Raw genomic sequence first — 26,473 nt, 5'->3', positions numbered from 1 at the left:
TTTATTTTGTATTTATTTATTTATTTATTGTTTTATTGTTTTATTTTTTTATTATGTTAGTCACCATACATTTCATCATTAGTTTTTGATGTAGTGTTCCATGATTCATTGTTTTTGTATAACACCCAGTGCTCCGTGCAGTACGTGCCCTCCTTAATACCCATCACCAGGCTAACCCAACCCTCCTCCCCCTTCCCCTCTAAAACCCTGTTTGTTTCTCAGAGTCCATAGTCTCTTATGGTTCATCTCTCCCTCCGATTCCCCGCCCTTCATTTTTCCCTTCCTTCTCCTAATGTCCTTCATGCTATTCCTTATGTTCCACAAATAAGTGAAACCATATGATAATTGACTTTCTCTGCTTGACTTATTTCACTTAGCATAATCTCCTCCAGTCCCATCCATGTTGATGTAAAAGTTGGGTATTCATCCTTTCTGATGGCTGAGTAATATTCCATTGTATATATGGACCACATCTTCTTTATCCATTCATCTGTTGAAGGGCATCTCGGCTCTTTCCACAGTTTGGCTATTGTGGACATTGCTGCTATGAACATTGGGGTGCATATGGCCCTTCTTTTCACTCCATCTGTGTCTTTGGGGTAAATACCCAGGAGTGCAATTGCTGGGTCATAGGGTAGCTCTATTTTTAACTTTTTGAGGCCCCTCCACACTGTTTTCCAAAGTGGCTGTACCAACCTGCATTCCCACCAACAGTGTAAGAGGGTTCCCCTTTCTCCACAACCTCTCCAACATTGTTGTTTCTTGCCTTGTCAATTTTTGTCATTCTAACTGGTGTAATTTTATTTTTTAAGTAGGCTCCATGGCCAGTTTGGAGCCATTGTGGGGCTTGAACTCACGACAGTGAGATCAAGATCTGAGCCAAGATCAAGAGTTGGTCACTCAACCAGCTGAGCCACCTAGGCACCCAAAATTTTGGATTTGTTTAGTACACTCAAGGGGAAGTTTATCGAAGAAGTAATTGACTTCTGTTGTTGGCAGTTTTATATTATAGGACATTGTGATTTTAAAAAATCGGTGGTGAATAGAGGCAACAATGCCTAATTATATTGATTTTACTGACTTTTTTGAACCAAAATGTGATTAAAAACCTAAATTATTTTTAAAAACTTAAACCATTTGTTAATTATTTCTGTGAGCTAACTATTAACTACTCTGAGACACATTTTGTAATTGATGTAGGGTAGTTGTGATATTTTATGTTTTAGGGAACTGTATTAAAATTTAAAGTAGTAAATTGATTTATAAACAATGTTAAATATCTTTTTTCTAGAATTACTCAAGTATTGATGTCCTCTTACACAGAAGTAGACTCACCAAATTGCAGTCTGTACAAACTATAATAGAAATTCAGGAGTTCATCAGTTTTATAAGCAGACAAGGTAATTTTTTTTAACCTACCATTTTTTCTTTTATAATTATGGAAAAATTTTGGTATGATTTTTTTTTTTACTTAGTGAAAGTACATGTTTCTTAACATATGGGTTAGAAAATACCTTGAGTTCATTCTACAAATACATATTTTGACATCATTGAAATAAATGTTAAAAATGGTCAAGCACTATTCTAGACACTGGGGATGCAAAGCCAAATAAAACATTGCCTAGCTTGAAAAAGCTTTCAAAAGAGTGGGGTAAACCCCACACAGTGTGATCCCTACTGAGGCAGGGAAGTCCCATGTCAAATACGGTTAACAGAATCTGCCCTGGACTGAAGGGTGCAGGAGGCTCCTGGAGGAAGTGCCTGAGTTGAGTGTGTAAAAGACGGGGGGCTCGCAGAAGGTCTGTCTTATAGAAAGCCTGCAGTGTCCCAGATGGGCTGGAAGTTCAATGACTGGGTGCCACATGCTCTGGCCTGAGGGGAGGTGAAGCTGCTGGTGGCAGTGTGCAGACCCTGAAGGTCTTTCTGCTGCCAGCAAGTAGATTTTATCCCGGCACCTATGGGAGGCCACCCAGAGTCAAAGGGAAAGAGTACATCTTTGCGTCAGGTATATATCTTAGTTATAAATTGGAATTTCAGCTTGTATGCTGAATAATTAAAAATAAAAATGAAAGACTCTCTCAGAGTACTAATAAAAATTGGTATTCCTGTATATCTATAGCTAATCATACTCTGCTTTAAATTTGGAGAATTCTTTTTCAAGTACATATTGTTAATGACATAGTAAATGATCACTCATTAAGTGTTTTCTACTTTCCAGGACTTAAGTTAATCTCTTTTTTCTATATTACATAGTTTTTATGAAAGCCTTACAAGATTTAGATTTTTTTCATCTCATTTTATAGAAACATAGGTTAGATAACTTGCCTAACCTAGTGTGCAAAAGATTCTGATCTTGAACCCAGGACTGTCCGATTTAAGCTTGTGTTCTTAACCACTGCTTTCCCACCAATAGAAAGAGAGAAAACTAAAGCTTTAAACATTAGTAATGTGAGATTTAAATTTTCTGAGAGTTATCATGAATCTCTTAAGGCCAGATTGCTTTGTTTATTAATTATTATGCGGTAACCTTGTGCACATACCAGGGTCTGGGGCAGTATTCCGTCATTCAACAGTGATGTCCCTCCAGCTTAAGAGGTGAATATTCACATAAATGGCATAAACTAAGACTATAAGTAGCCCTATGCTGATTCAGATCAGATTTTTGCCAACAAGAAAATTGGCTGCAACCCTATGAAACTTTTCAAGTTTTAGTGCTTTTTTAGATTTTGGAATTGTGGATGAAGGACTGTGAACCTATGCTAAATTTAAAAATTGTATGTTTATTTCCCCAGTCTTACTCTGTGTCCTTAAGAAATTGAGTTTTGATTGTCAAAACTCAATTTCTTAAGTATTAGATTTACTGCGATATCTTTTTGTTCCTGTTGTGAAAGACAAAACAAAAGTTTTTAATTTGGTCAAGAAATTTGAATTAAGTTTCTATTTACTAATGGCAGCCCAACTTTGTAAATTGGTCTTGTTATTGAGCTGTGGATATAGTCATCTTCTAATATTTTTAGGTAGTTTATCATCTCAAGCTCCCCTTAAGAGACTTCTAAAAACCTGGACAAACAGATACCCAGATGCTAAAATGGACCCAATGAACATCTGGGATGACATCATCACAAATCGGTAAGATGTGAGCTTTTTCATCTGAATATGGATTTTTTTCTGAAATTGCCAGAAAGACTTTTCTCCAAAACTATGGTTTAGGAAAATGTGAGATTTGAGTCTAGTGTAGATAGCTCTCATCTTGCTGATTTCCCATGTAAGTCCTTAGTTCTCAGAAGACTCTCCATTTCAGCAGTGTGTCTTTTGTCCCAGCTTGTCCCCTGTGAGGAGATTGCAGCCCACTAACATTGAATTTGTCATGTGCTGGGAGGTTGGTTATGAACATCCTTCTGGCAGTGAGAGAAGGCAGGGGAGCAGTGGGGGCAGTGGTCCATCTGCTTCTGTCTCAGGGCTGAATGTTAGCTAGTGAAATGGCAGCAAAGAAAACACTGCTCAGTGATTTTTTTATTCTATTATAAATTGGATTTTTGACACTCCTGACTCTGTTACATAACTGTATGTATCACTCTACCAGGCTTGAGATCATTTCATATGCTCAGTTTTTCCTTGCCCTGTGACAACCCTGGATAATCCATGAGGCAGATATATTTCAGAGACAAGGCAGCAGAATCAGAGACGTTGTGAACTATTTTATGCAAATATACACAGTAACTAGGACTCAAGGACTGTGACGCTATATTCGGTGTGCTTGCCATTATATCCTTTTTTTTAAGATTTATTTATTTATGTATGTATTTGAGAGAGAGAAAAAGCACAAGCAGGAGGGGCAGAGGGAGAGGAAGAGAGAATCTGAAGCAGACTCACACTGAGCTCGGAGCCCAATGTAGGGCTCGATCTCATGACCTTGAGATCACGACCTGAGTCGGACACCTAACCAACTGCACCACGCAGGCACCCCTTGCCATTATATCCTATTTCCTCTGCTGCCATAGTGTTTTTTGTGGGTTTTTTTGTTTTGTTTTTGTTTTTTACTTTTTATAGTTTTTATTTTTTGTATTTTTTTTTTTACTATTTATTTTGAGATAACTTCTTATCTATAGAAAAGTTGTAAGAAAAGTAGAACTCCCTCTGTATCTTTTACTCAGATTCACTGTTTTTAAACATTTTTAACATGTTGCCACATTAGCTTTTTTTTTCTCCCCACACATACATAATTATATTCTGAACCATTTGAATTTAAGTTGCATATATATGTCTCTTTACCTCTTCATCAGTGTACATTTCCTAAGAAAAAGTATTCTCTCATATAACCTCAGTACAATAATAACTTCACTGTTTTCATTTTTAATCTACAGCCCCAATTTCAGTTTTGTCAATAGTCCCGTTAATGTTCTTTAAAGCATTTTATCCCCTTCTAAGACAGAATCCAGTCCAGAATCTCATACTGCATTTAATCAATATGTCTTTCTGGCCTCTTAATCTGAAACATTTCCTCAGCCATCTTTTATGACATTGACACTTTAGAAGAATGTTCGTCAATTTGGGTTTGTCTGTGTAGTCTCACATTTGTATTCAGGTGATACATCCCTAGTTAAAATATTACTTAACTAAAGTATTATTCTCAGGGTATCACATCTGGAAGCACGGAGTGTCCACGTGCTTTTTATTGGAGATAGTAATTTTTATTGCCTGGTTAAAATATTGTCTGGTCTCTCACATGGAAAGATGGTCGACATCACTCATCATCAGGGAAATACAGATCAAAACTACAATAAGATATCACCTCATACCTGTCAGAATGGCTAAATCAACAATACAAGAAATAACAGGTGTTGGCAAGGATAGAGGGAAAGGGGAACTCTTTAGCACTGTTGGTGGAAATGCAAACTGGTGCAGCCACTGTGGAAAACAGTAAGAAGGTTCCTCAAAAAGTTAAAAATAGAAGTACTCTGCAGTCTAGCAATTGCACTACTAGGTATTTACCCAAAGGATACAAAAATAATAACTTAGAGGGATACGTGCACCCGAATATTTATAGCAGCATTATCTGCAATAGCCAAAGTATGAAACAGCCCAAGTGTCCATCCACTGACAAATGAATAAAGAAGATGTAGTGTGTGTGTGTATACACACACACACACACACACACATACAATGGGATATTACTCAGACATAAAAAGGAACAAAATCTTGCCATTTGCATTAACATGGATGGAGCTAGAGAGTATTATATTAAGCAAAATGAGTCATTCAAAGAAAGAGAAATACCATATTTATTTCACTCATATGTGAAATTTAAGAAACAAAACAAACAAGCAAAGGGAAATAGGCAAGCCAAGAAACAAACTCAACTACAGAGAACAAATTGATGGTTACCAGAGGGGAGGCGGGTGGGGGGAAGGGTTAAATAGGTGATGGGGATTAAGGAGTGCACTTATGATGAGCACTGGATGATATATGTAAGTGTTGAATCACTATACTATACATCTTTACTGTAACAGTGTATGTTAACCAACTGGAATTAAAATTAAAACCTTAAATACATACATAAGAAAATAAAAAAGCAGAACTCAGAAAAAATATTGTCTGGTCTCTCCAGTGTGTAATGCTTGGGATTTGTTGTTGTTTTAATGCCTAGTTTTTTTCTCACATTCAGCAATGTGAGAGATTCTTTGAAACATGCATATATCCTGCTTCTCATAAGACTTAATCCTTTATATTTTGCATCTGTGCATGCCTATTAGCCGAAGCCAATCTTGACAATGATAGTTGCAAGGTGATGATTTTCTAACTCCACCACTTGTTCCGTGTTTATCAGTCTACATCTTAGTGTAAGGAAGAGCCTTCTCTTCTCTGTCTATTTATTTACTTACTTAAATTTTAGTTACCAATATAGAATCATGGATTCCAGTTTTATTTAATGGAATATAATCCATTAATGTTCTTATTTATATCATGTTCAAATTGTCTCAGATTTGGCCAGCAGGAGCCCCTTCAAACTGATATTACAGGCACATCTTGCAAAATTATTCCATGTTTTTTCTAGAAATGTTATAGTTTTAGTTCTTACATTTAGGTCTATGATCCAAAGATTATATTTGTAGATGGTGTTATGTTCATATGGCTTTTTCATATGGCTATCTAGTTGTCTAGTCCCATTGTTCAAAAGTCTTTTCATAATTGAATTGCCTCAACAGCTTTTTTGAAAATCAATGACCATATGTGTGTGGGTCTGTTTTTGAATACTCTGTTCTATTACTTGTTTATATATACATTTTTTTTCATATGTCAAACTCTCTTCATTACTGTTGCTTTATGTCTTGAATCACATAGGGTGAGTACTCCAGCTTTCTTTTTCTTTATGAAAATTACTTTGTTTTAGGTTATTTATATTTATATATACATTTTAGAAAACTGCTTGTCAATTTCTACCAAAAACAAAAGCACTGACATTTTGGGATTTTGTTGACTAGATCAAGTTTGGGAATTGCCATCTTAGCAATATAGAGTTCTCCAATTCATGAATATATGTCTTTCTAATTAGGTTTATTTAGGTTTCTTTAAAAAAAAATTTTCTTTTCATTTTAAGCGTACTCTTAATTCCCTTTATCTATTTCACCCACGCCCCACCCACCTCCACTCTGGCAACCCCCAGTATGTTCTCTGTAGTTAAGAGTCTGTTTTTTGTTTGTCTGGTTTTTTTTGTTTGTTCATTTGTTTCTTAAATTCTAGATATGAATGAAATCATATGGTATTTGTCTTTCTCTGACTTATTTCACTTAGCATTATACTCTCTAGGTACATCCATTTTGTTGCAAATGGCAAGATTCAATAATTTTTATGACTGAGTAATATTCCATTGTATACATACCACATCTTTGGTATCCATTCATCCGTCAGCAGACACTTAGGTTGCTTCCATATCTTGGCTATTGTAAATAATGCTGCATTAAACATAGGAGTGCAGATATCTTTTCAAATTAGTGTTTTCATTTTCTTCAGATACCCAGTAGTGAAGTTCCAGGATCACATGGACGCTCTGTTTTTAATTTTTTGAGAAACCCCACCCCCAGTACTGTTTTCCACAGTGGCTGCACCAATTTACATTCCTACCAACAGTGCATGAGGGTTTCTTTCTCTCCACATCCTCACCAATACTTGTTATTTCTTGTGTGTTTTATTTTGGTCACTCTGACAGGTGTAGACAGGTGTAGACAATGAGGTCTACCTCTTAATGTAAGGAAGAGCCTTCTCTTCTCCGTCTATTTATTTATTTACTGATTGTGGATTTGACTTGCATATCCCTGATGATGAGCGACTTTGAGCATCTTTTCGTGTGTCTATTGGCCATCTGTATGTCTTCTTTGGAAAAATGTCTATTCAGGTCCTCTGACCATTTTTAAAATCAAACTATTTGCTTTTTTGGTGTTGAGTTGTGTAAGTTCTTATATATTTTGGATATTAACTCATCACATATGTCATTTGCAAACATATTCTTCCATTCATTAGATTGCCTTTTTGTTTTGTCAGTGGTTTCCTTCACTGTACAAAAGTTTTTTTATTTTGGTATAGTCCCAATAGTTTATTTTTGTTTTTGTTGCCCTTGCCAGAGGAGACATCTGGAAAATTGTTTCTATGGCTGATGTCAAAGATATTACTGCCTGTGTTCTCTTCTAGGAGTTTTATGGTTTCAGGTCTCATAGTTAGGTCTTTAATCCATTTTCAGTTTATTTTTGTGTATGTTATGAGGAAGTCGTCCAGTTTCACACTTTTGCATGTAGCTGACCAGTTTTCCCAGCATCATTTGTTGAAGAGACTGTCTTTTCCCCGTTGTATATTCTTGCCTCCTTTTTCATAGGTTAATCGACCATATGATAAGGGTGGGTTTATTTCTAGACTTTCTGTTCTGTTCCATTGATCTGTGTGTCTGTTTTTGTGCCAGTACAATACTGCTTTGACTACTGTAGCTTTGTAGTATATCTTGAAATCTTGGATTCTGATACCTCCAGCTTTATTCTTCTTTCTCAAGATTGTTTTGGCTATTTGAGATCTTTCATGGTTCCATACACATTTTAGTATTATTTGTTCTAGTTCTGTGAAAAATGTTTTTGGTATTTCGATAGGGATTGCATTAAATCTGTAGATTGCTTTGGTTAGTGTGGACATTTTAACAAGACTGGTTCTTCTAATCCATGAGCATGGAATATCTTTCCATTAGTTTCTGTCCTATTCATTTTTTTTTTTTTAAAGATTTTATTTATTTATTTGACAGAGACACAGCGAGAGAGGGAACAGAAGCAGGGGGAGGGGAAAAGGGAGAAGCAGGCTTCCTGCCAAGCGGGGAGTCCAGTGCAGGGCTCGGTCCCAGGACCCTGGGATCATGACCTGAGCCGAAGGCAGATGCTTAACGACTGAGCCACCCAGGCACCCCCATTTTTTTTAATCAGTGTTTTATAGTTTTCCGAGTACAGATCTTTCACCTCCTTGGTTAAGTTTATTCCTAGATATTTTATTCCTTACAGTGTATTTATTTGTAAATAGGATTGTTTTCTTAATTTCTCTTCTACTACTTCATTATTAGTGTATAGAAATGCCGTAGGTTTCTGTATATTAATTTTGTATCCTACAGCTTTACTGAATTCATTTAATACTGCTAATAGTTTTTTTGTTGGCATCTTTATCGTTTTCTGTATATAGTGTTATGTCACCTGCAAATAGTAAAAGTTTTACCTCTTCCTTTAATTTCAGTGACTTTTTTTTTTTGATAAGGATTCTTAGATGTCTTTTGTTAGATTTGTTCCTAGGTATTTTATGTTTTTCAGCAGTGTTCCAGTTATTTGCTGTTCATATTTTCTGAGTTTTATCTTTTTCTTTTTTTTTTTAACATCACAAATACGATTTTTTATTTGTCACCATTAAATGTCTGACTTTTAAACAGATTCTTGGACTGGTAGCTCATATCCATCAGCTCGTTCAACTTTAGCACCGGTCTCATCCCCAGAAGCTTTTCCAGAACTACTACCTTCACCATGAAGCTCCATGAGCTTTCCCAATTCAAACTTGAGCTTCTTCAGCATTTTTACTTTTCTAACGAATGCATGGGTGTTGAATTTTATCAAATGCTTTTTTTCTGCATCTATTTAATTGATCATATGCTTTTTCTCCATGGTTTATGTTTGTTAGGTCTGTAGTCTCTAGTTTTGTCTATAGTGTTGTGCACAAACACTGTTTCCTTATTGACTCTCTGAATGATCTATCCATTTTGAAAGTGAGATATTAAAGTCTCCAACTATTATTGTATTATTCTCTAATTTTCCTTTTAGTATTTGCTTTATATATTTACGTGCTCCAGTGTTAGGTGCATAAATATTTACAATTGTTATATCTTCTTGATGGATTGACCACTTTATCATTATATAATGACCTTCTTTGCATCTTTTTACTCTGGTTAACTTAAGGTCTGTTTTGTCAGATTTAGTATAGCTACCTCTGATTTTTTTATTTTTTTTATTTTTTATTTTTTGGTTACCATTTGCTTGAAATATCTCTTTCTATGCCTTCACTCTCAATCAGTGTTGTCTTTAAAGCTAAAGTGAGTCCCTTGTGTGCAGCATATTGTTGGATTTTGTTTTTTTTTTTAATTCAGCCATTCTATGTCTTTTGATTGGAGAATTTAATCCATTTACATTTAAAGTAGTTATTGATAGGTAAGGGCTTACTTTTGCCATTTTGTTCTCTGACAGTTTTGTAGATCTATTGTTCCTTGCTTCTTATCTTGCTGTCTTTTGTGATTTGATGACTGTTTGTCTGGATATACTTTGACTTCTTTATCATGATCTTTTGTAATTACTAAGGCCTTTCCTCTGTGTTTACCATGAGACTTACATAAAATACCTTATAATATCCTATTATAAGCTGACAACTGTGATAGCATTTTTAAATTTTTACACTTTTACTTCCTCATGCTCCTCACGTATTAGGTTGTTGATGTTATAATTTATATATTTTTATATTGTGCATCTAATAACAGATCACTGTAGTTATGGTTTTTAATACATTTGTTTTTTTAATTTAAACAGCATTATAAGTGAATTACCACCATTACCATATTAGAGAATCTTTCTTTGGCTCTATATTTACCATTACCCGTGAGTTTTGTATAACTTCACATGTTTTATGATATTAATTAGCAGTGGTTTATTTCTACTTGAAGAACTCCCTTTAGCATTTCTTATAAGCCAGGTCTAGTGGTGAATAAACTCCCTTAACTTTTGATTGTTCAGGAAAGTCTTTATTTCTCCTTCATTTTTGAAGGACAAGTTTGCCAGGTATAGTATTCTTGGTTGACAGGCTTTTTCTTTCAATATTTTGAATATATCATTCCATTGTCTTCTGGCCTGAAAAGTTTCTTTCAAGAACTCCACCTATAGTCTTATATGGAGATTCCCTTGTATATGATGTGTCACTTTTGCTGCTTTCAGAAAGTCTGTCTTTGACTTTTGATAATTTAATTATGTGTCTTGGTGTAGCCCTGTTCAGATTCAATCTATTTGGGGTCCCTTGGGCCTCATGGATCTGGAAATCCATTTCTCTGCTCAGGTTTGTGAGAAGTTTTCAGCCATTATTGTTTTAAATATACTTTATGTCCCTTTCTCTTCTCCTAGCATTCCCATAATGGGTTTATTATTTCATTTTGCTGCCCCATAAGTCCATAGACTTTCTTTACTCTTTATCTTTATTTTTTTGGGGGGGGGAGGGGGCTTCTCTGGTTGATTTCACTGATTCTTCTGCATGGTCAGGTCTGCTTTTGAAGCTTTCTAGTGAATTCATCAATTCAGTCTTAGTATTCTTTGGCTCTAGGATTACTGGTTTTTGGGGGTTTGTTTTGTTTTATTTTGTTGTTGTTGTTATAGAACTTCTCATTTTGTTCATGCATTTTGTTCATTGTTCATGTTTTCCTAATTTCATTTAATTGTCTCTCTATTCTTGTAGTTCACTAAATTTCTATAAAAGTATTATTCTGAATTCTTTTTCTGACATTTCATAGATCTCCATATCTTTAGGGTCATTTATTATAGCTTTGTTATTTTCCTTTGGTGGTGTCATGTTTATCTGATATTTCATGATCCTGATTTCTTACATTGGTGTCTGCACAATTGAGTAAGTTGTCTCCTCCTCCAGACTTTACAGGTTTGCTTTGACAGAAACAGTCCTTCACCAGTCAGCTCAGCTTGGGGTTCTGGATGTGTCAGCTGGTAGCATCCTTGAGCAGGTGGGGTTATCTTAGGATATGTTTTAGGGTGAGGCCACTGCCCAGGTTCTGCGGTTGGGGTAGGGTGGTTGCCACTGGCTGCAAACAACTGAAAAGAACTGCTGACTTGTTTCCCTGCTGAAGTGCAGCTGTAGGATGGTCTCTGCAGTTTCCTCTATTCTCTGGTCAGTCTTCTAGACAGTCAGGACTAGGTACTATACTCAGCAGTGGGCAGGGCTCTGAATTAGCTTCCCCTCACCCCAAGGTGGGACAGCAAATTGGCCCCAAGGCCAGCAGAGCTTTGTTTGGGGGCCTAAATCGGGCAGGGATGAACACTGCATTTTCCTGCCAGAGGGGGCCACGTTTTGCCCTGCAGAGAGGGAGAAGTACTGGCTATTCTCTTTGCTCAAGTACTACTGTAAGTGGAGCTATGGGATGGGCTACACAGCTTCCTGTGTACTCTGGTTAGATTCCATGGGCAGGCAAGCTGAAGGTTCTATTCAGTAGTGGGTTTAAACAAATGAGTTTCCCTGCCCGTGCAGGGTCATTATACAAGCCCCAAGATGGGCAAGTTTCTTGTTTGGGAACCATATTAAGCAGAACTGTGTACCAAGTTCTGTGGCCTGGTGGGCCACTGTCCTGGCTCTGTAGATGGATAGGGCCACCCATCAGGTGCTCTGCTCAAGTGCTGCTATAATCACAGTTGCAGGATGGACTATGCAGATTCCTGGTCAGCTCTGGTTAGGTTGGAGGCTGTATTCAGCAGTGGTGGGGCTATAAAGTCACTTCCTTGTCTGGTTGGGACTTCAGAACAGGTCCTTAGGGCTTGCAAGGGTCTTTGTTTAGGAGACCAAATCAGGCAGAACTGTGCACCAAGCTCTGGTCAGATGGGGTCACCATATTGCCTCTGTAGACACAGGGCTGCTGATCCGGCTCTCCAATTTAATAGGAGTTGCAGGGTTAGCTTCACAGATTCCCAGGAGCTGGGATTAGATAGGATTGGCAGGGTTGGAGGCTGTATTCATCAGTGGGTGGGGCTAATTAGCTTCCCTGCATGGATGGGGGACACAGAACAGATACCAAAGCAGGCAAGGCTCTTATTTGGGAAGCAAATTAGGCAGAACTGTGCAGCAGTTGGGGCCACTGGCTTGGCTCTGTAAACAGGCAGGACTTTCTGCTTGTGTGGACTTTCTGCCCAAGTGCTGCTGGGTTAAGCAGCTTCCTAGGTGCTCTAATCAAGTTTCATGGTCAGGTAGGACAGGACCAAGAGTGACACTCAGAAATAGGTGGTGCTATGAATTAGCTTCCCTCCCCTGGCAGAGTAGCTTGTTGTTTGGGGTCTAACATCAGGCAGACCTGTGCCCTGCCTACTTCCCTGGTCAGACTGGGCCACTGTGTTGGCTCCACAGATAAGCCAAGCCACTGGTTAGAATTTCTACTTGGGCACTGCTATGAGTAGGAACTCAGTCTGCCAAGATCTGAGTGCTGGTTGCTGTAAGCCCAAACCCCCTTTCTGTCACAGTCTGATTCCCAGTCATCAAGTCCTGCTGCAGGTTCCTTCATGATCCCTAAGAGATGAGACCCAAGCGGGCTTCCTGATTTGCAAACTAGATGTCCCTCTTGGGCTCTTTTTTTCCTACTGGAAAAACTTCAGACTTGGGGGCAGAGCCCTCTTGGTGTGGTACTGTCCCATCCTGAGGTAGGGACCATACAGTCATACAGTAGCTACTCCTTTTTCTCTTCTAATGTGATCCATCTGAGTCTCTGTGGTGTTTCAGGCTTACCCCTGTGTTCTAAGATTTTCTCAATGGTGTCTTGTCTATGAATAGTAGTTAGTTGGTTTTGTTTGGTTTTGGTTTTGGTTTTGTTTTTTGAGGGAGACTGAAGTCAGAACTGACCTATGTCACCATCTTGGTGATGCCAGTCCTCCTTGTAGTTTATTACATTGACTGATTTTTGAATATGAAACAAATGTTGCATTTTGAGGGTAAATCTTGTGTCGTTACAATGATCCTTTTTATATATTCTCAGAAATGCTAACATTTTGTTAAGAATTTTATTGTGTATATTCAAGTGGGATATTGGTTTGTAATTTTCTTTTTTATAATGTCTTTGTCAGGTTTTGGTATTAGGTTATAAAATAAGTTGGACATGTTCCCTTCTTTCTTCTTGGAAAAAGTTTATGTAAGAAGATCCCTCTTATTTCTTACGTGAATATTTGATAGAATTCACCAGTGAGACATTAGTAGTTTTCCTTTGGGGAAGATTTTTGATAATGCATGTAATTTCTTTGGTAAATGGGACTATTTAAATTTTCTATTTCTTTTTGTGTCGATTTTATTAAATTGTATTTTTCACTATATTTTTCCATTTCATTTAAGTTGTCAAATTGTTCACATAAAGTTGCTCATATTATTCTCTTATTTTTTTATTACTTGCAGTATCTGTGGTGGGAACCCCTTTTTCACTCCTGATATTGGTGATTCGTGTTCTCTGTTTTTTCTTGATCAGTCTAGCTAGAGGTTTGTCAATTCTGTTGATCTTCTCAAAGGACCAGCTTTTGACTTTGCTAATTTTCTTTAGTATCTGTGTTCTATTTCATTGATTTCTGGTCTCATCTTTAGTATTTTCTTCTTTCAACTTACTTTTGACTTACTTTGCTCTTCTTTTTTTAGTTTCTTAAGGTGGAAACTTTGATGGTTGATTTTATACTTTTTTCCCCTAATATAAATATTTAAAGTTACATGCATCCCTCTAAGCTCTGCTTGCTGCATACTGCAAATTTTGACATATAGTATTTACATTATCATTTAGTTTAAAATATTTTTTAATTCTCTGGGGCTCTTGGGTGGCTCAGTGGTTGAGTGTCTGACTCCTGATTTTGGCTCAGGTCATGATCTCAGGGTTATGGGATCAAGCCCCATATCAGGCCTTGCACTCAGCAGAGTTTGCTTGAGATTCTGCTTGAGATTCTTTCCCTCTCCCTCTCCACCCCCCCCCCACCACGCAGCTTGCACATGTGCTCTCTCTAAAATAAATTAAATAAATAATAAAATCTTAAAAAATATTTTCTAATTCTCATGTGATTTCATTTTTGATCCTTGGAATAGTTATAAGTGCTTTGTTTAATTTCCAAATAGGTGAGGGTTTTTTGTCTCTTATTATTTATTTCTAAATTCCACAGTGGTCACAAAACACACTCTGCATGGTTTTAGCTTTTTAAAATTTATTGAGACTTGTTTTACAGTTTAGCATATGGTCTATTTTAATAAATATACTATGTGTACTTGAAAATCCTGTATATTATGCTGTTCTTAGATGTAATGTTTATAAATTTCAATTAGATCAAGGTGGTTGATGGTAGTTTTCAGAACTCTATGTCTTTATTGATTTTTTTGTCTATCCCATCAGCTGCTGAGATACATAGGGATTTCAAAATCTCTTACTTTGTGAAATTGTCTATTTTTCTCTTTAATTCTATTTTTACTTATTGTATTTTGAACTTTGTTATTAGGCATGTACACATCAATAATTGCTAGGTCTTCCTGATGAAATGTCCTTTTTATTATTATATGTCAATATAATGTATGATGTAGCATATAGTGAAAACACTAATAGATAATATTATATTTTTGCTTTAATATATAAAACAAAACAATCATACATATTTGAAAGAACTTAGAGGAGACAAAAAGTCATTTTATACTTACTATTTCTGATGCTCATTATTTGTTTGTAAAGACCCTAGTTTTCCTCCAATATCATTTACCTTTAGCTGAAAATTTTCCTTTAAGCAATTCTTGTAGTTTAGGTCTGCCTTTGATGAATTCTCTTAGTTTTCCTCTATCTGAAGATATCTTTATTTCACTGTGTTTCCTGAAGAATGTTTTCTGTGGATATCGAATTCTGGGTGGATCCCCCTTCCTCCTCAGCAGTATCATTTGCCCTCCATGTTTCTAAAGAGAAAGTAATGATTATTCAAATTGTTGTTCCCCTGTATGTAATCTGTCATACTCTTTGACTGGTTTCAGGATTTTTTTTTATCATTGGCTATCAGCAGTTTGATTATGATGTGTTTAGGTATACTTTCCTTTGAATTTACCTGCTTAAGGTTTGCTGAGCTTCTCAAATCTGTACATTTATGTCACTAAATTTGGGGAATTTTCTGTTATTTTTCATCAAATATTTTTTGCTCCAATTTTTCTTTGTGGAGTGCCCATTTTATATATATTAGACTTTTTGACATTGTCTTACACAGGTCCCTGAAGCTCTGTTCATTTTTATTCAATCTTTTTTTCTCTTTATTCTTCAGATTAGATCATTTCTATTGAACTGTCTTCAAGGTCACTGTCATTTTCCTCTGTTGTCTTAATTCCTCTTTTAAGTTTATGTAGCAAATTTTTTATTAATTAGTTTATTTTTTCGGTTGTAAACTTTCCATTTGGCTTTTTAATACTTACTTTTTCCTACTGAGATAGCTTAAGATAACTTAAAAAGCCTTTCCATTATTTCATATTATTTTTTTGACCTCTTGGAGCATCGTTAAAATAGCTGCTTGGGGTGCCTGGGTGGCTCATTCGGTTAAGCGTCTGACTCTTGGTTTCAGCTCACGTCATGATCTCAAGGTTGTGAGATCAAGCCCTACATCAGGCTCCGCACTCATTGTGGAGTCTGCTTGTCTTTTTCCCTCCCCCTCTACCACTCCCACCCCTCCCTGCTCACTCACTCACTCTCCTTCTAAAATAATAAAATTTTTTTAAAAATAGCTGCTTTAAGTTCCTTTATGATCATTCCAGCATATGGGTCATCTCAGAGTTGAATCTGTTGACTGTCTTTTCTACCGAGAATGGATACATTTCCCTGGTTCTTTGTATATCAAGTAATTTTGGATCTTAGAAATTGTTAATATTATCTTGTGTAGACTCTGAGCTCTATTATAATTCTGAGGAATTATTGCTTTAGCAAGCAGTTAGCCCAGTTAGATTTGGATAGTGGACTGTGTCTTGCCTTCTTGATTTACATCTTAGTTCAGGACTCAAGCCTTTCCTTCACTGTTTCCAGTCAGTCCTACACATGCATATTTCAGGAGGCAGGCTGAAACTTGTGTGGCTTCATTTATAGAATTAGAGGGCTTCTTCTCTGGCTCCTCACTTCCAGGATTCCCACTACAACCTTTGGTCTGCCTACGTTCCCTTGCAGGTTTCTCCGGGCAGAATACAGCAGGATTCCTTTTGGAATCTTAGCCACTCTGGCTACCATACCCCTTATCAGCCATGGTTACCCTCATGGAAAATCTGGAAAAAGAAAGAGAAAACAAAAACTCATCCTAATGGCAGTCACCTTTGGCCTCCCTGCACATAACAGTCTGCCATCTTGTTTTTCTTTTTAATTCTATTATGTTATGTTAGTCACCATACAATACATCATTAGTTTTTGATGTGGTGATCCAGGATCCATTGTTTTCGTATAACACCCAGTGCTCCATGCAATACGTGCCCTCCTTAATACCCATCACCAGGCTAACCAATCCCCCCTCCCCCCTCCCCTCTAAAACCCTGTTTGTTTCTCAGAGTCTGTAGTCTCTCATGATTCATCTCTCCCTCCGATTCCCCCCGCCCATTTTTCCCTTCCTTCTCCTAATGTCCTCCATGTTATTCCTTATGTTCCACAAATAAGTGAAACCATATGATAATTGACTTTCTCTGCTTGACTTATTTCACTTAGCATAATCTCCTCCAGTCCCATCCATGTTGATGTAAAAGTTGGGTATTCATCCTTTCTGATGGCTGAGTAATATTCCATTGTATATATGGACCACATCTTCTTTATCCATTCATCTGTTGAAGGGCATCTCGGCTCTTTCCACAGTTTGGCTATTGTGGACATTGCTGCTATGAACATTGGGGTGCATATGGCCCTTCTTTTCACTCCATCTGTGTCTTTGGGGTAAATACCCAGGAGTGCAATTGCTGGGTCATAGGGTAGCCTTATTTTTAACTTTTTGAGGCCCCTCCACACTGTTTTCCAAAGTGGCTGTACCAACCTGCATTCCCACCAACAGTGTAAGAGGGTTCTGCTTTCTCCACAACCTCTCCAACATTTGTTGTTTCTTTCCCTGTCCATTTTTGCCATTCTAACTGGTGTAAGGTGGTATCTCAATGTGGTTTTGATTTGAATTTCCCTGATGGCTAATGATGATGAACATTTTTTCATGTGTCTGTTAGCCATTTGTATGTCTTCTTCAGAGAAGTGTCTTTTCATATCTTCTGCCCATTTTTTGACTTGATTATTTGTTTTTTGTGTGTTGAGTTTGAGAAGTTCTTTATAGATCTTGGATACCAGCCCTTGATCTGTAGTGTCATTTGCAAATATTTTCTCCCATTCTGTGGGTTGCCTCTCTGTTTTCTTGACTGTTCCCTTTGCTGTGTAGAAGATTTTTATCTTGATGAAGTCCCAAAAGTTCATTTTTGCTTTTGTTTCACTAGCTTTTGGAGATGTATCTTGAAAGAAGTTGCTGTGGCCGATGTCAGGTTACTGCCTATGTTCTCCTCTAGGATTTTGATGGATTCCTGTCTCACATTGAGGTCTTTCATCCATTTTGAGTTTACCTTTGTGTATGCTGTTAGAGAATGGTCGAGTTTCATTCTTCTGCATGTGGCTGTCCAATTTTCCCAGCACCATTTATTGAAGAGACTGTCTTTTTTCCATTGCATGTTTTTTCCTGCTTTGTCGAAAATTATTTGACTGTAGAGTTGAGGGTCTATATCTGGGTTCTCTATTCTGTTCCATTGGTCTATATGTCTGTTTTTGTGCCAGTACCATGCTGTCTTGGTGATCACGGCTTTGTAATATAGCTTGAAGTCGGGCAACGGGATGCCCCCCGCTTTGTTTTTCTTTTTCAACATTTCATTGGAGATTTGGGGTCTTTTCTGATTCCATACAAATTTTAGGATTCTTTGTTCCAGCACTTTGAAAAATGTCATTAGAATTTTGATCCAGATGGCATTGAAGGCATAGATTGCTCTGGGTAGCATAGACATTTTAACAATGTTTATTCTTCCGATCCATGAGCATGGAATATTTTTCCATCTTTTTGTGTCTTCTTCAATTTTTTTCATGAGTGTTCTGTAGTTCCTAGAGTATAGATCCTTTACCTCTTTGGTTGGGTTTAGTCCGAGGTATCTTATGGTTTTTGGTGCTCTTGTAAATGGAATCATTTCTCTAATTTCTCTTTCTGCAGTTGCGTTGTTAGTGTATAAGAAAGCAACTGATTTCTGTGCATTGATTTTGTATCCTGCCACATTACTGAATTGCTGGATGAGTTCTAGTAATTTGGGGATGGAGTCTTTTGGGTTTTCCACATAAAGTATCATGTCATCTGCGAAAAGAGAGAGTTTGACTTCTTCTTTGCCAATTTGAATACCTTTTATTTCTTTTTTTTTTCTGAGTGTTGTTGCTAGGACTTCTAGTACTATGTTGAACAATAGTGGCGAGAGTGGGCATCCTTCACGTGTTCCTGATCTTAAGGGAAAGGCTCTCAGCTTTTCCCCATTGAGGATGATATTCGCTGTGGGTTTTTCATAGATGGATTTTATGAACTTGAGGAGAGTTCCCTCTCTCCCTGTACTCTGAAGAGTTTTTTCAGGAAAGGATGTTGTATTTTGTCAAATGCTTTTTCTGCATCAATTGAGAGGACCATATGGTTCTTCCTCCTATTATTAATGTAATCTGTCACATTGATTGATTTGCGAATGTTGAACCACCCTTGCATCCCAGGGATAAATCCCACTTGGTCGTGGTGGATGATCCTTTTAATGTATTGGATCCTATTAGCCAGGATTTTGTTGAGGATTTTGGAATCCATATTCATCAGGGATATCGGTCTGAAATTCTCCTTTTTGATGGGCTCTTTGCTTGGTTTGGGGATTAAGGTAATGCTGGCCTCATAGAATGAGTTTGGAAGTTTTCCTTCTGTTTCTATTTTTTTAAACAGCTTCAGTAGAATAGGTATTATTTCTTCTTTGAATGTTTGGTAGAATTCCCCAGGGAACCCATCAGGCCCTGGACTCTTGTTTTTTGGGAGGTTTTTGATCACTGCTTCAATCTCGTTACTGGTAATTGGCCTATTCAGTTGTCAATTTCTTCCTCTTTCAGTCTTGGCAGCTTATAGGTTTGCAGGAAGGCCTCCATTTCATCCAGATTGCTCAGTTTATTGGCATATAGTTGATAATAATTTCTAATAATTGTTTCTATTTCCTTGGTGTTAGTCGTGATCTCTCCCTTTTCATTCATAATTTTATTAATTTGGGTCCTTTCTCTTTTCTTTTGGATAAGTCTGGCCAGTTGTTTATCAATCTTATTAATTCTTTCAAAGAACCAACTTCTAGTGTCATTGATCTGATCTACTGTGTTTTTGCTTTCTAATTCCCTAATCTCTGCTCTTATCTTAACTATTTCTCTTCTGATGTGTGGCTTAGGCATCATTTGTTGCTTTTTCTCTAGTTCTTTAAGGTGTAGAGTTAGTTGGTGAATTCGGGATTTTTCTGTTTTTTTGAATGAAGCTTGGATGGCTATGTATTTCCCCCTTAGGACCGCCTTTGCAGTATCCCATAGGTTTTGGACAGATGTGTTTTCGTTCTCATTGATTTCCATGAATTGTTTAAGTTCTTCTTTGATTTCCTGTTTGACCCAAACATTCTTGAGCAGAGTGGTCTTTAGCTTCCAAGTGTTTGAATTTCTGCCAAATTTCTTCTTGTGATTGAGTTCCAGTTTTAAAGCATTGTGGTCTGAGAATATGCAGGGAATAATCTCAATCTTTTGGTATCGGTTGAGACCTGATTTGTGGCCCAGTATGTGGTCAATTCTGGAGAAAGTTCCATGTGCACTCGAGAAAAATGAGCATTCTGTTGTTTTGGGGTGGAATGTTCTGTATATATCTATGAGGTCCATCTGGTCCAGTGTATCATTCAAAGCTCTTGTTTCTTTGTTGATTTTCTGCTTAGATGATCTGTCCATTGCTGAGAGTGGAGTATTGAGGTCTCCTACAATTAATGTATTATTATCAATATGACTCTTTATTTTGGTTAACAGTTGGCTTATGTAGATGGCTGCTCCCATGTTGGGGGCATAGATATTTACAATTGTTAGATCTTCTTGTTGGATAAACCCTTTAAGAATGATATAGTGTCCTTCTGTGTTTCTAACTACAGACTTCAGTTTAAAATCTAATTTGTCTGATATAAGAATTGCTACCCCATCTTTCTTTTGAGGTCCGCTGGCATGGAAAATGGATTTCCATCCCTTCACTTTCAGTCTGGATATATCTTTAGGTTCAAAATGAGTCTCTTGTATGGGGCGCCTGGGTGGCTTAGTCGTTAAGCGTCTGCCTTCGGCTCAGGTCATGATCCCAGAGTCCTGGGATCAAGCCCTGCATTGGGATCCCTGCTCAGTGGGAAAGCCTGCTTCTCCCTCTCCCACTCCCCCTGCTTGTGTTCCCTCTCTCACTGTGTCTCTCTCTGTCAAATAAATAAATAAAATCTTTAAAAAAAAAAATGAGTCTCTTGTAGACAGCATGTGGATGGGTCCTGCCTTTTTATCCAGTCTGTAACCCTGTGCCATTTTATGGGAGCATTTAGGCCATTCATGTTGAGAGTGATTATTGAAAGACATGAATTAATTGTCATCATGTTGCCTGTGAAGACGTTGTTTTTATAGATTGTCCCTGTAAATTTCTGTTCTATATCACTCTTGGGGTCTTTCTCCTTTTATAGAACCCCACTTAATATTTCTTGCGGGGCCAGCTTAGTGGTCACATATTCTTTCAGTTTCTGCCAGTCGTGGAAGCTCTGCATCTCTCCATCCATTCTCAATGACAGCCTTGCTGGGATAAAGTATTCTTGGCTGCATGTTCTTCTCATTTAGTACCCTGAATAGGTCTTGCCAGGCCTTTGTGGCTTGCCAGGTCTCTGTGGTTAGGTCTAACGTTATTCTGATGTTCCTCCCTCCGTACATAAGGAATCTCTTCCCCCTAACTGCCCTTAAGATGGTTTCCTTGGTTCTAAGATTTGCGAGTTTTACTATTACATGCTGGGGTGTTGGCCTGTTTTCCTTGATCTTGGGAGGGGTCCTCTCTGCCTCTAGGACACAAATGTTTCATTCCCCAGATTAGGGAAGTTCTCAGCGACGATGTGCTCAAATACATCTTCTAGTCCTCTCTCTCTCTCCACTCCCTCCAGGATTCCAGTTATTCTGACATTGGAACGCTTCATGGTGTCACTTATTTCTCTGATTCTATTTTCATGGATTCTGAGTTGTTTTTCCCTGGCCTCCTCTTTTCCCTTTTTATCTCTTAAATTGTCTCCCAGGTCGCTTGTTCGTTATTCTGCCTCACGTACCCTAGCTGTTAGATTATCTAGATTAGATTGGATCTCATTGATAGCATTTTTAAGTTCTGCCAATTCAGCTTTCATTTCTGCCATTAGAGACTCTATGTTGCCATTAATTGATTTCTCCATTCTAGCTGTTGTCTTCACAATTGCTAGCCTGAATTCCCTCTCCGACATCTTGGTTATATCTGCATCCATTTGTAAATCTGCAGCATAAGTCATAATCTCTGAGTCTTCTAATTTGGGGGTTCCTCCTCCTAGTCATTCTGTTGATGGGTGGTTGAGGGAATATATAGAGTCCAAATTATTGACCAGAACCCAAGCAAGATGCACCTGTTTTCTAGGGACCTTAGGGTTGCTGGCCTCTTGTTTTCCCAGCCTGTCTTCTGCGGTAGGGGCCTGCCATGCTGTTACTCAGGCAACCCTGTTTGGGCAGAGTTGCCCTGCGCCCCTGTGGCGGGGGATGGTCTCAGTGGGAATCAGTTTATTGGGACTTTTGTTCTCTGGCGGCTTTCCATGTCTCTTTCGAGAGTCAGAGCAGAAGAGACCATTTCCAACCCTCAGCCTCAGAGCAGAGAGATCACAATCTGTTCTTCAGTGAGCTCTCTAGGCCACACTGTCTGTGTTTCTGTCCGTGCTGCTATAAACTGCAGCGTCCTGCGTTGTGCACCCCTCTGCAGCGCTCCCAGTCCTTCCTCCAGGTCGGGGCACGTCTCTGCCCTTTGTGCTTCTAAAACCGCCAGCCGCTCCCAGTTCACATGGGTGACCCCACTTCTCCGGGTTTCCATCCTGGGGGGCTGCCCTAAAGTCCTTTCCCTGCCGGTACCCGTCTGTGAGTTTGTGCTCCGTCCCCAGCGCGTGAGGCTGTCACTCACCGGTGGTGTAGGATCCCCACGGCCAGGCTCCCTCCCACTGCCGTTTATCCTCCGATACCTGCCTGCAGAATCACGGCTCCCCGCTTCGTACCTTGAAACCAACCGCCTGCGATATTCTTTTTGTAGAGATCCAGATCTATTTTCTTACATCTCAGGCTGATTTCGTGGGTGCTCAGAGTGGTCTGGTAGATATCCAGCTCAATTCCGGGGACCAGTTGAAATAGGGTCCCCTACTCCTCCACCATCTTTTCTTCTCACAGTCTGCCATCTTGTATTCACTCTCAGCGATCTCGGGTGGTTGTATTTGGTATTTTATCCAGTGTGTTATCAGCAGAAGGATGGGCTGTAGGATGTATACACTGTCATGTAAGAGCGAGAATTCTGTTATTTTTGGGAAGATGGTTCTCTTCCTGGCTCCAGCCTCACCAGTCTGATACAAGAACATGTCACACACACTAACACTTCTCTGCCTTTGTTTAATTTGTTTCTTCTATCTAGAACTTCCTTACCTCCTCTACTACATGAAATTAAATGCATTTTTCAAAGCCCAGGAAAAAGTCTTTCACTTTGTGAAAACTAATCCACCTCACCTTGTTGCCCCCCCTTCCTATTTCTGTGATCCCAGGGCACTTTACTCATACTGATAGTGTAACATTTATGTTTCAAAGCATGTTTCATAATTATTCCTCAAATATTTATCAAATACCTATCTTACACCACTTTTTCTTGTTTATTCTTTTAACTAAAAACAGTGAAAGCTTAAAAAACAGGAGCTCTTGGGAGGGAGGGGGCTCTTGTGTGTTGGGTAGAGGGCTAGGAACACAGAAGCAGATAGATGACTAGAGAGGCTTGTATCTTGGGAATAACAACAAACAAAAGAAAGAGATGTATGGGACATGCTAGTCTATCTGGCCACAGTGTTTCTAAGAAAATGGAAATTAGTCACTGGATGAATAAAAAACTTAGTTGATATTGATCAGGGATGGATTTTATATGTTAAGGTCCTTGTCAGTGGTATTGACATGAAAATAATGAAAATGAAATCACTAGAACAGTCAGATATGTAAATTACAATACAAATACAAAGAATTTTATAGCAATACAGCCTTATCTTTTCATATCCCCAGTGATTTTAACCTGTTTGCTGCTTTACATGTTTCACCTTTGGGGTAGGGACCTTAGATTAGGAGATATGAAAAGAGAAACGGCTTCTGGCCCAACATAGGGCATGTCACCCATTCATTAAGAGAGAACATTGTGCATTTTAAATGCTTTATTTTGTGGAGGTATAGGCAATAAATGATATCTGGAAAAATATCCTTTAAAGAGTTGGTTAATTAAAGATGGATATTGAGTCTGGTACCTAGAGTGTACATTTACAGTCTAAAAAATTAGCAAAAAAAAATGTTTTTTAATTTATTTACTTTTAGAGAGTGTGTGAGCAGGTGGGTGAGGGTCAGAGGGAAAGGGAAAGAGAGACTCTCAAGCAAACTCTCCACTCAGTGCAGAGCCTGACACAGGGCTCGATCCCACAACCCTGAGATCATGACCTGAGCTAAAATCAAGAGTCGGATTCTCCACTGACTGAGTCACCCAGGTACCCCCAGAAATGAGCAAAAATTTAATAACAGTAGAATTTCTGTCTGTAAATGCCATCTAGTAGCTTCCTATATGTCAAAGATTTCTTTCATGAGTCTCTGGCATTAACTTTCATTTTTCTTTCTTTTGTGTAGATGTTTCTTTCTCAGCAAAATAGAAGAGAAACTTACTCTTCCTCCCGGTGATCATAGTATGTCCATGGATGGTGATAGAGATTCTAGTGATACAGTGGAAGTTCAGGAGCAGGGAGAAGAGGTCTGTTCTCTGATTAAGAACTGTATGTTCTCCATGAAAATGAAGATGGTAGAAAGTGCAAGAAAGCAGGTGGGTACTTATATTTGTGGTCCTCTATTGTAGCACCAGAATTTTCTTAAATTAGCTGTTTTTTTTAACTTAGCTTTTCCTTAAAATCTGAAGCTTAAAGGTAATTGAGTAGTAATTTTTTCTCCTTAAAAGAAAGTAAAATTGAAGAAACAATTAAAATTATCCAGAAGGCTCTAAAGTTTACTGTGTACTTGTTAATCATGAGAAAATAATTATTTTCTGTTATTAAAAAACAAAATAAACCCAACATCAGGTTTGATCTTGTTTAACAAAATCAGTGCTTTCCAGTTAGTTACAAATTGTATTTAGGTTTATTTTGTGGAAATATGTCACTTGATAATATCCTTTCTTGAAAATAAGTATACTTTGCTTATAAGTTGCATATAAACTAAATATATTAAATCACACTTTTCATGTAATTAAATCACATTTTAATATACTGGGGGAGCTTGCTCTTTTAATGACCCTGTATTAATAGATTGCTGTTATAAAGCAAAGAATGTTATTCTAGAAGAAATAATTAATATTTCTGTTTGTAAGTTTAAATGCTCATTTATAGGTTTTTCTTTGAGATGGGTGTTGTATCAGTTAGGAATTTTTATATTTCAAATAACAGAAAACCTGACACAGAGCAGCCTGAGTGAATAAAAGAAATCTATTAGTTCCCATGAATAAAGAAGTCTAGAAGATCTGGCTTTTAAATACTCTGAAATATTATCACCAAGGACCTGCTTTCTCTCCCTCAGTTCTCTCTTCTACCATATTGGTTTTGACCTCAGATTCTTACGTAGTGAGTCCCTCTGGCAGCGCCAGGCTCACCCTTTTTAGTTGGAAATGGCTGTAGATGTTCCATATCTTCCTTCCTCTACACTGTTTTCTTGGAATTAGAGACAGTCTCTCTCTATTTCTTGCAGAAAGAAGGAAGATCCTTTTCATTAGCTCTAATTGCAGCTGGGGCCATCTTCCAAGGCACACAGCTAAGGAGGGGTATGTGTGGCTTCTTAGCAGGAAGTTAGGGTACTTGGGCCAGATAGAGAGACAACGCATGCTACCTAGTGCTGCTCAAACTTCTCCAAAGTGGGGAGGGTCCTGATGAGAGAGAGGAAGGAAATGAGCTACAAGTACATTATTTAGAAATATGTAAGAATCACTAGGATCGCTAAAAACCTTTTATATGACACGGTGGCTTTTCTTAGGAATTTTTTGATAATAAATAAGAGCTATCAATACCAGTAATACTGGAGGTGAAGAGAAAAAATAGTTCCAGTCTGAAGATTACATAAAACCTTCAGTGCATTTCAGTTTACCTGCCCATACTCTTCAAAACTCTTGAAAAGTGGAAGTGAAATTTGAGTTTTGCCTCTTCATTACCAAGCACAACATTAGGTGCTGGAGATACCATGCTGAATAAAATATGGACATGTAGACAAACAATTATAGTATGATAATACTAAAGGACAGTCACATGGGAAGGACACCTGACTCAGCCTTGTGGGAACAGAAAGCTTCCTGGAGTTGGAGGTCATATCTAAGTTGGGAACTGAAAGGTGAAATAGGATGGAGGGAATAACGTAGAAGACCCAGGAATGACCCTGGGCATTTGGTTTCCTAAGTAGAGTGGTAGTTGAACTTGAACACCTACTTAATGGCTGTGCTGCTTTGTGCAGGAAGCCCTGGGATGGAGGTGACCGGATAAACAGGTTTTTTTTTTTTTTTTTAAGATTTTATTTATTTATTTATTTATTTATTTATTTATTTATTTGAGAGAGAGCACGAGTAGAGGGGGAGAGGCAGAGGGAGAAGCAGACTCTCCACTGAGCAGGGAGCCCGATGTGGGACTCAATCCCAGGACCCTGGGATCATGAGCTGAGCCGAAGGCAGACGCTTAACTGACTGAGCCACCCAGGCACCCCAGATAAACAGTTTTAAAACAGTGTTCTGACTGTAGTGAGAGAAACGATTGGAGGAAGGGCAAAGGGTTGCCCAGCTTCGGTATTAGTCCATGTAATTGATAAGGGCAGCCAATCTAG

At 38.1% G+C, this 26,473-nt stretch overlaps 1 protein-coding gene across 4 annotated transcripts in view; it reads left to right on the top strand.

Moving 5' to 3' along the window:
- PRKDC (protein kinase, DNA-activated, catalytic subunit) overlaps positions 1 to 26,473 on the top strand; it is a 254,337-nt gene that overhangs the window by 199,554 nt on the left and 28,310 nt on the right. For all 4 annotated transcript variants that reach the window (XM_032421988.1, XM_032421989.1, XM_032421990.1 and 1 more), the window contains 3 exons: positions 1,292 to 1,400; positions 3,018 to 3,129; positions 24,254 to 24,443. In XM_032421988.1, the coding sequence (XP_032277879.1) occupies positions 1,292 to 1,400; positions 3,018 to 3,129; positions 24,254 to 24,443 (411 nt within the window). The remainder of the gene's footprint in view (positions 1 to 1,291; positions 1,401 to 3,017; positions 3,130 to 24,253; positions 24,444 to 26,473) is intronic.

Source organism: Phoca vitulina, unplaced genomic scaffold (genome assembly GCF_004348235.1).
Source record: "Phoca vitulina isolate PV1807 unplaced genomic scaffold, GSC_HSeal_1.0 scaffold25, whole genome shotgun sequence".
In the NCBI taxonomy this organism is placed as follows: Eukaryota; Metazoa; Chordata; class Mammalia; order Carnivora; family Phocidae; genus Phoca; species Phoca vitulina.
Note: the sequence above shows the minus strand (reverse complement) of the source record. Positions and strands in the feature narration are given on the sequence as shown.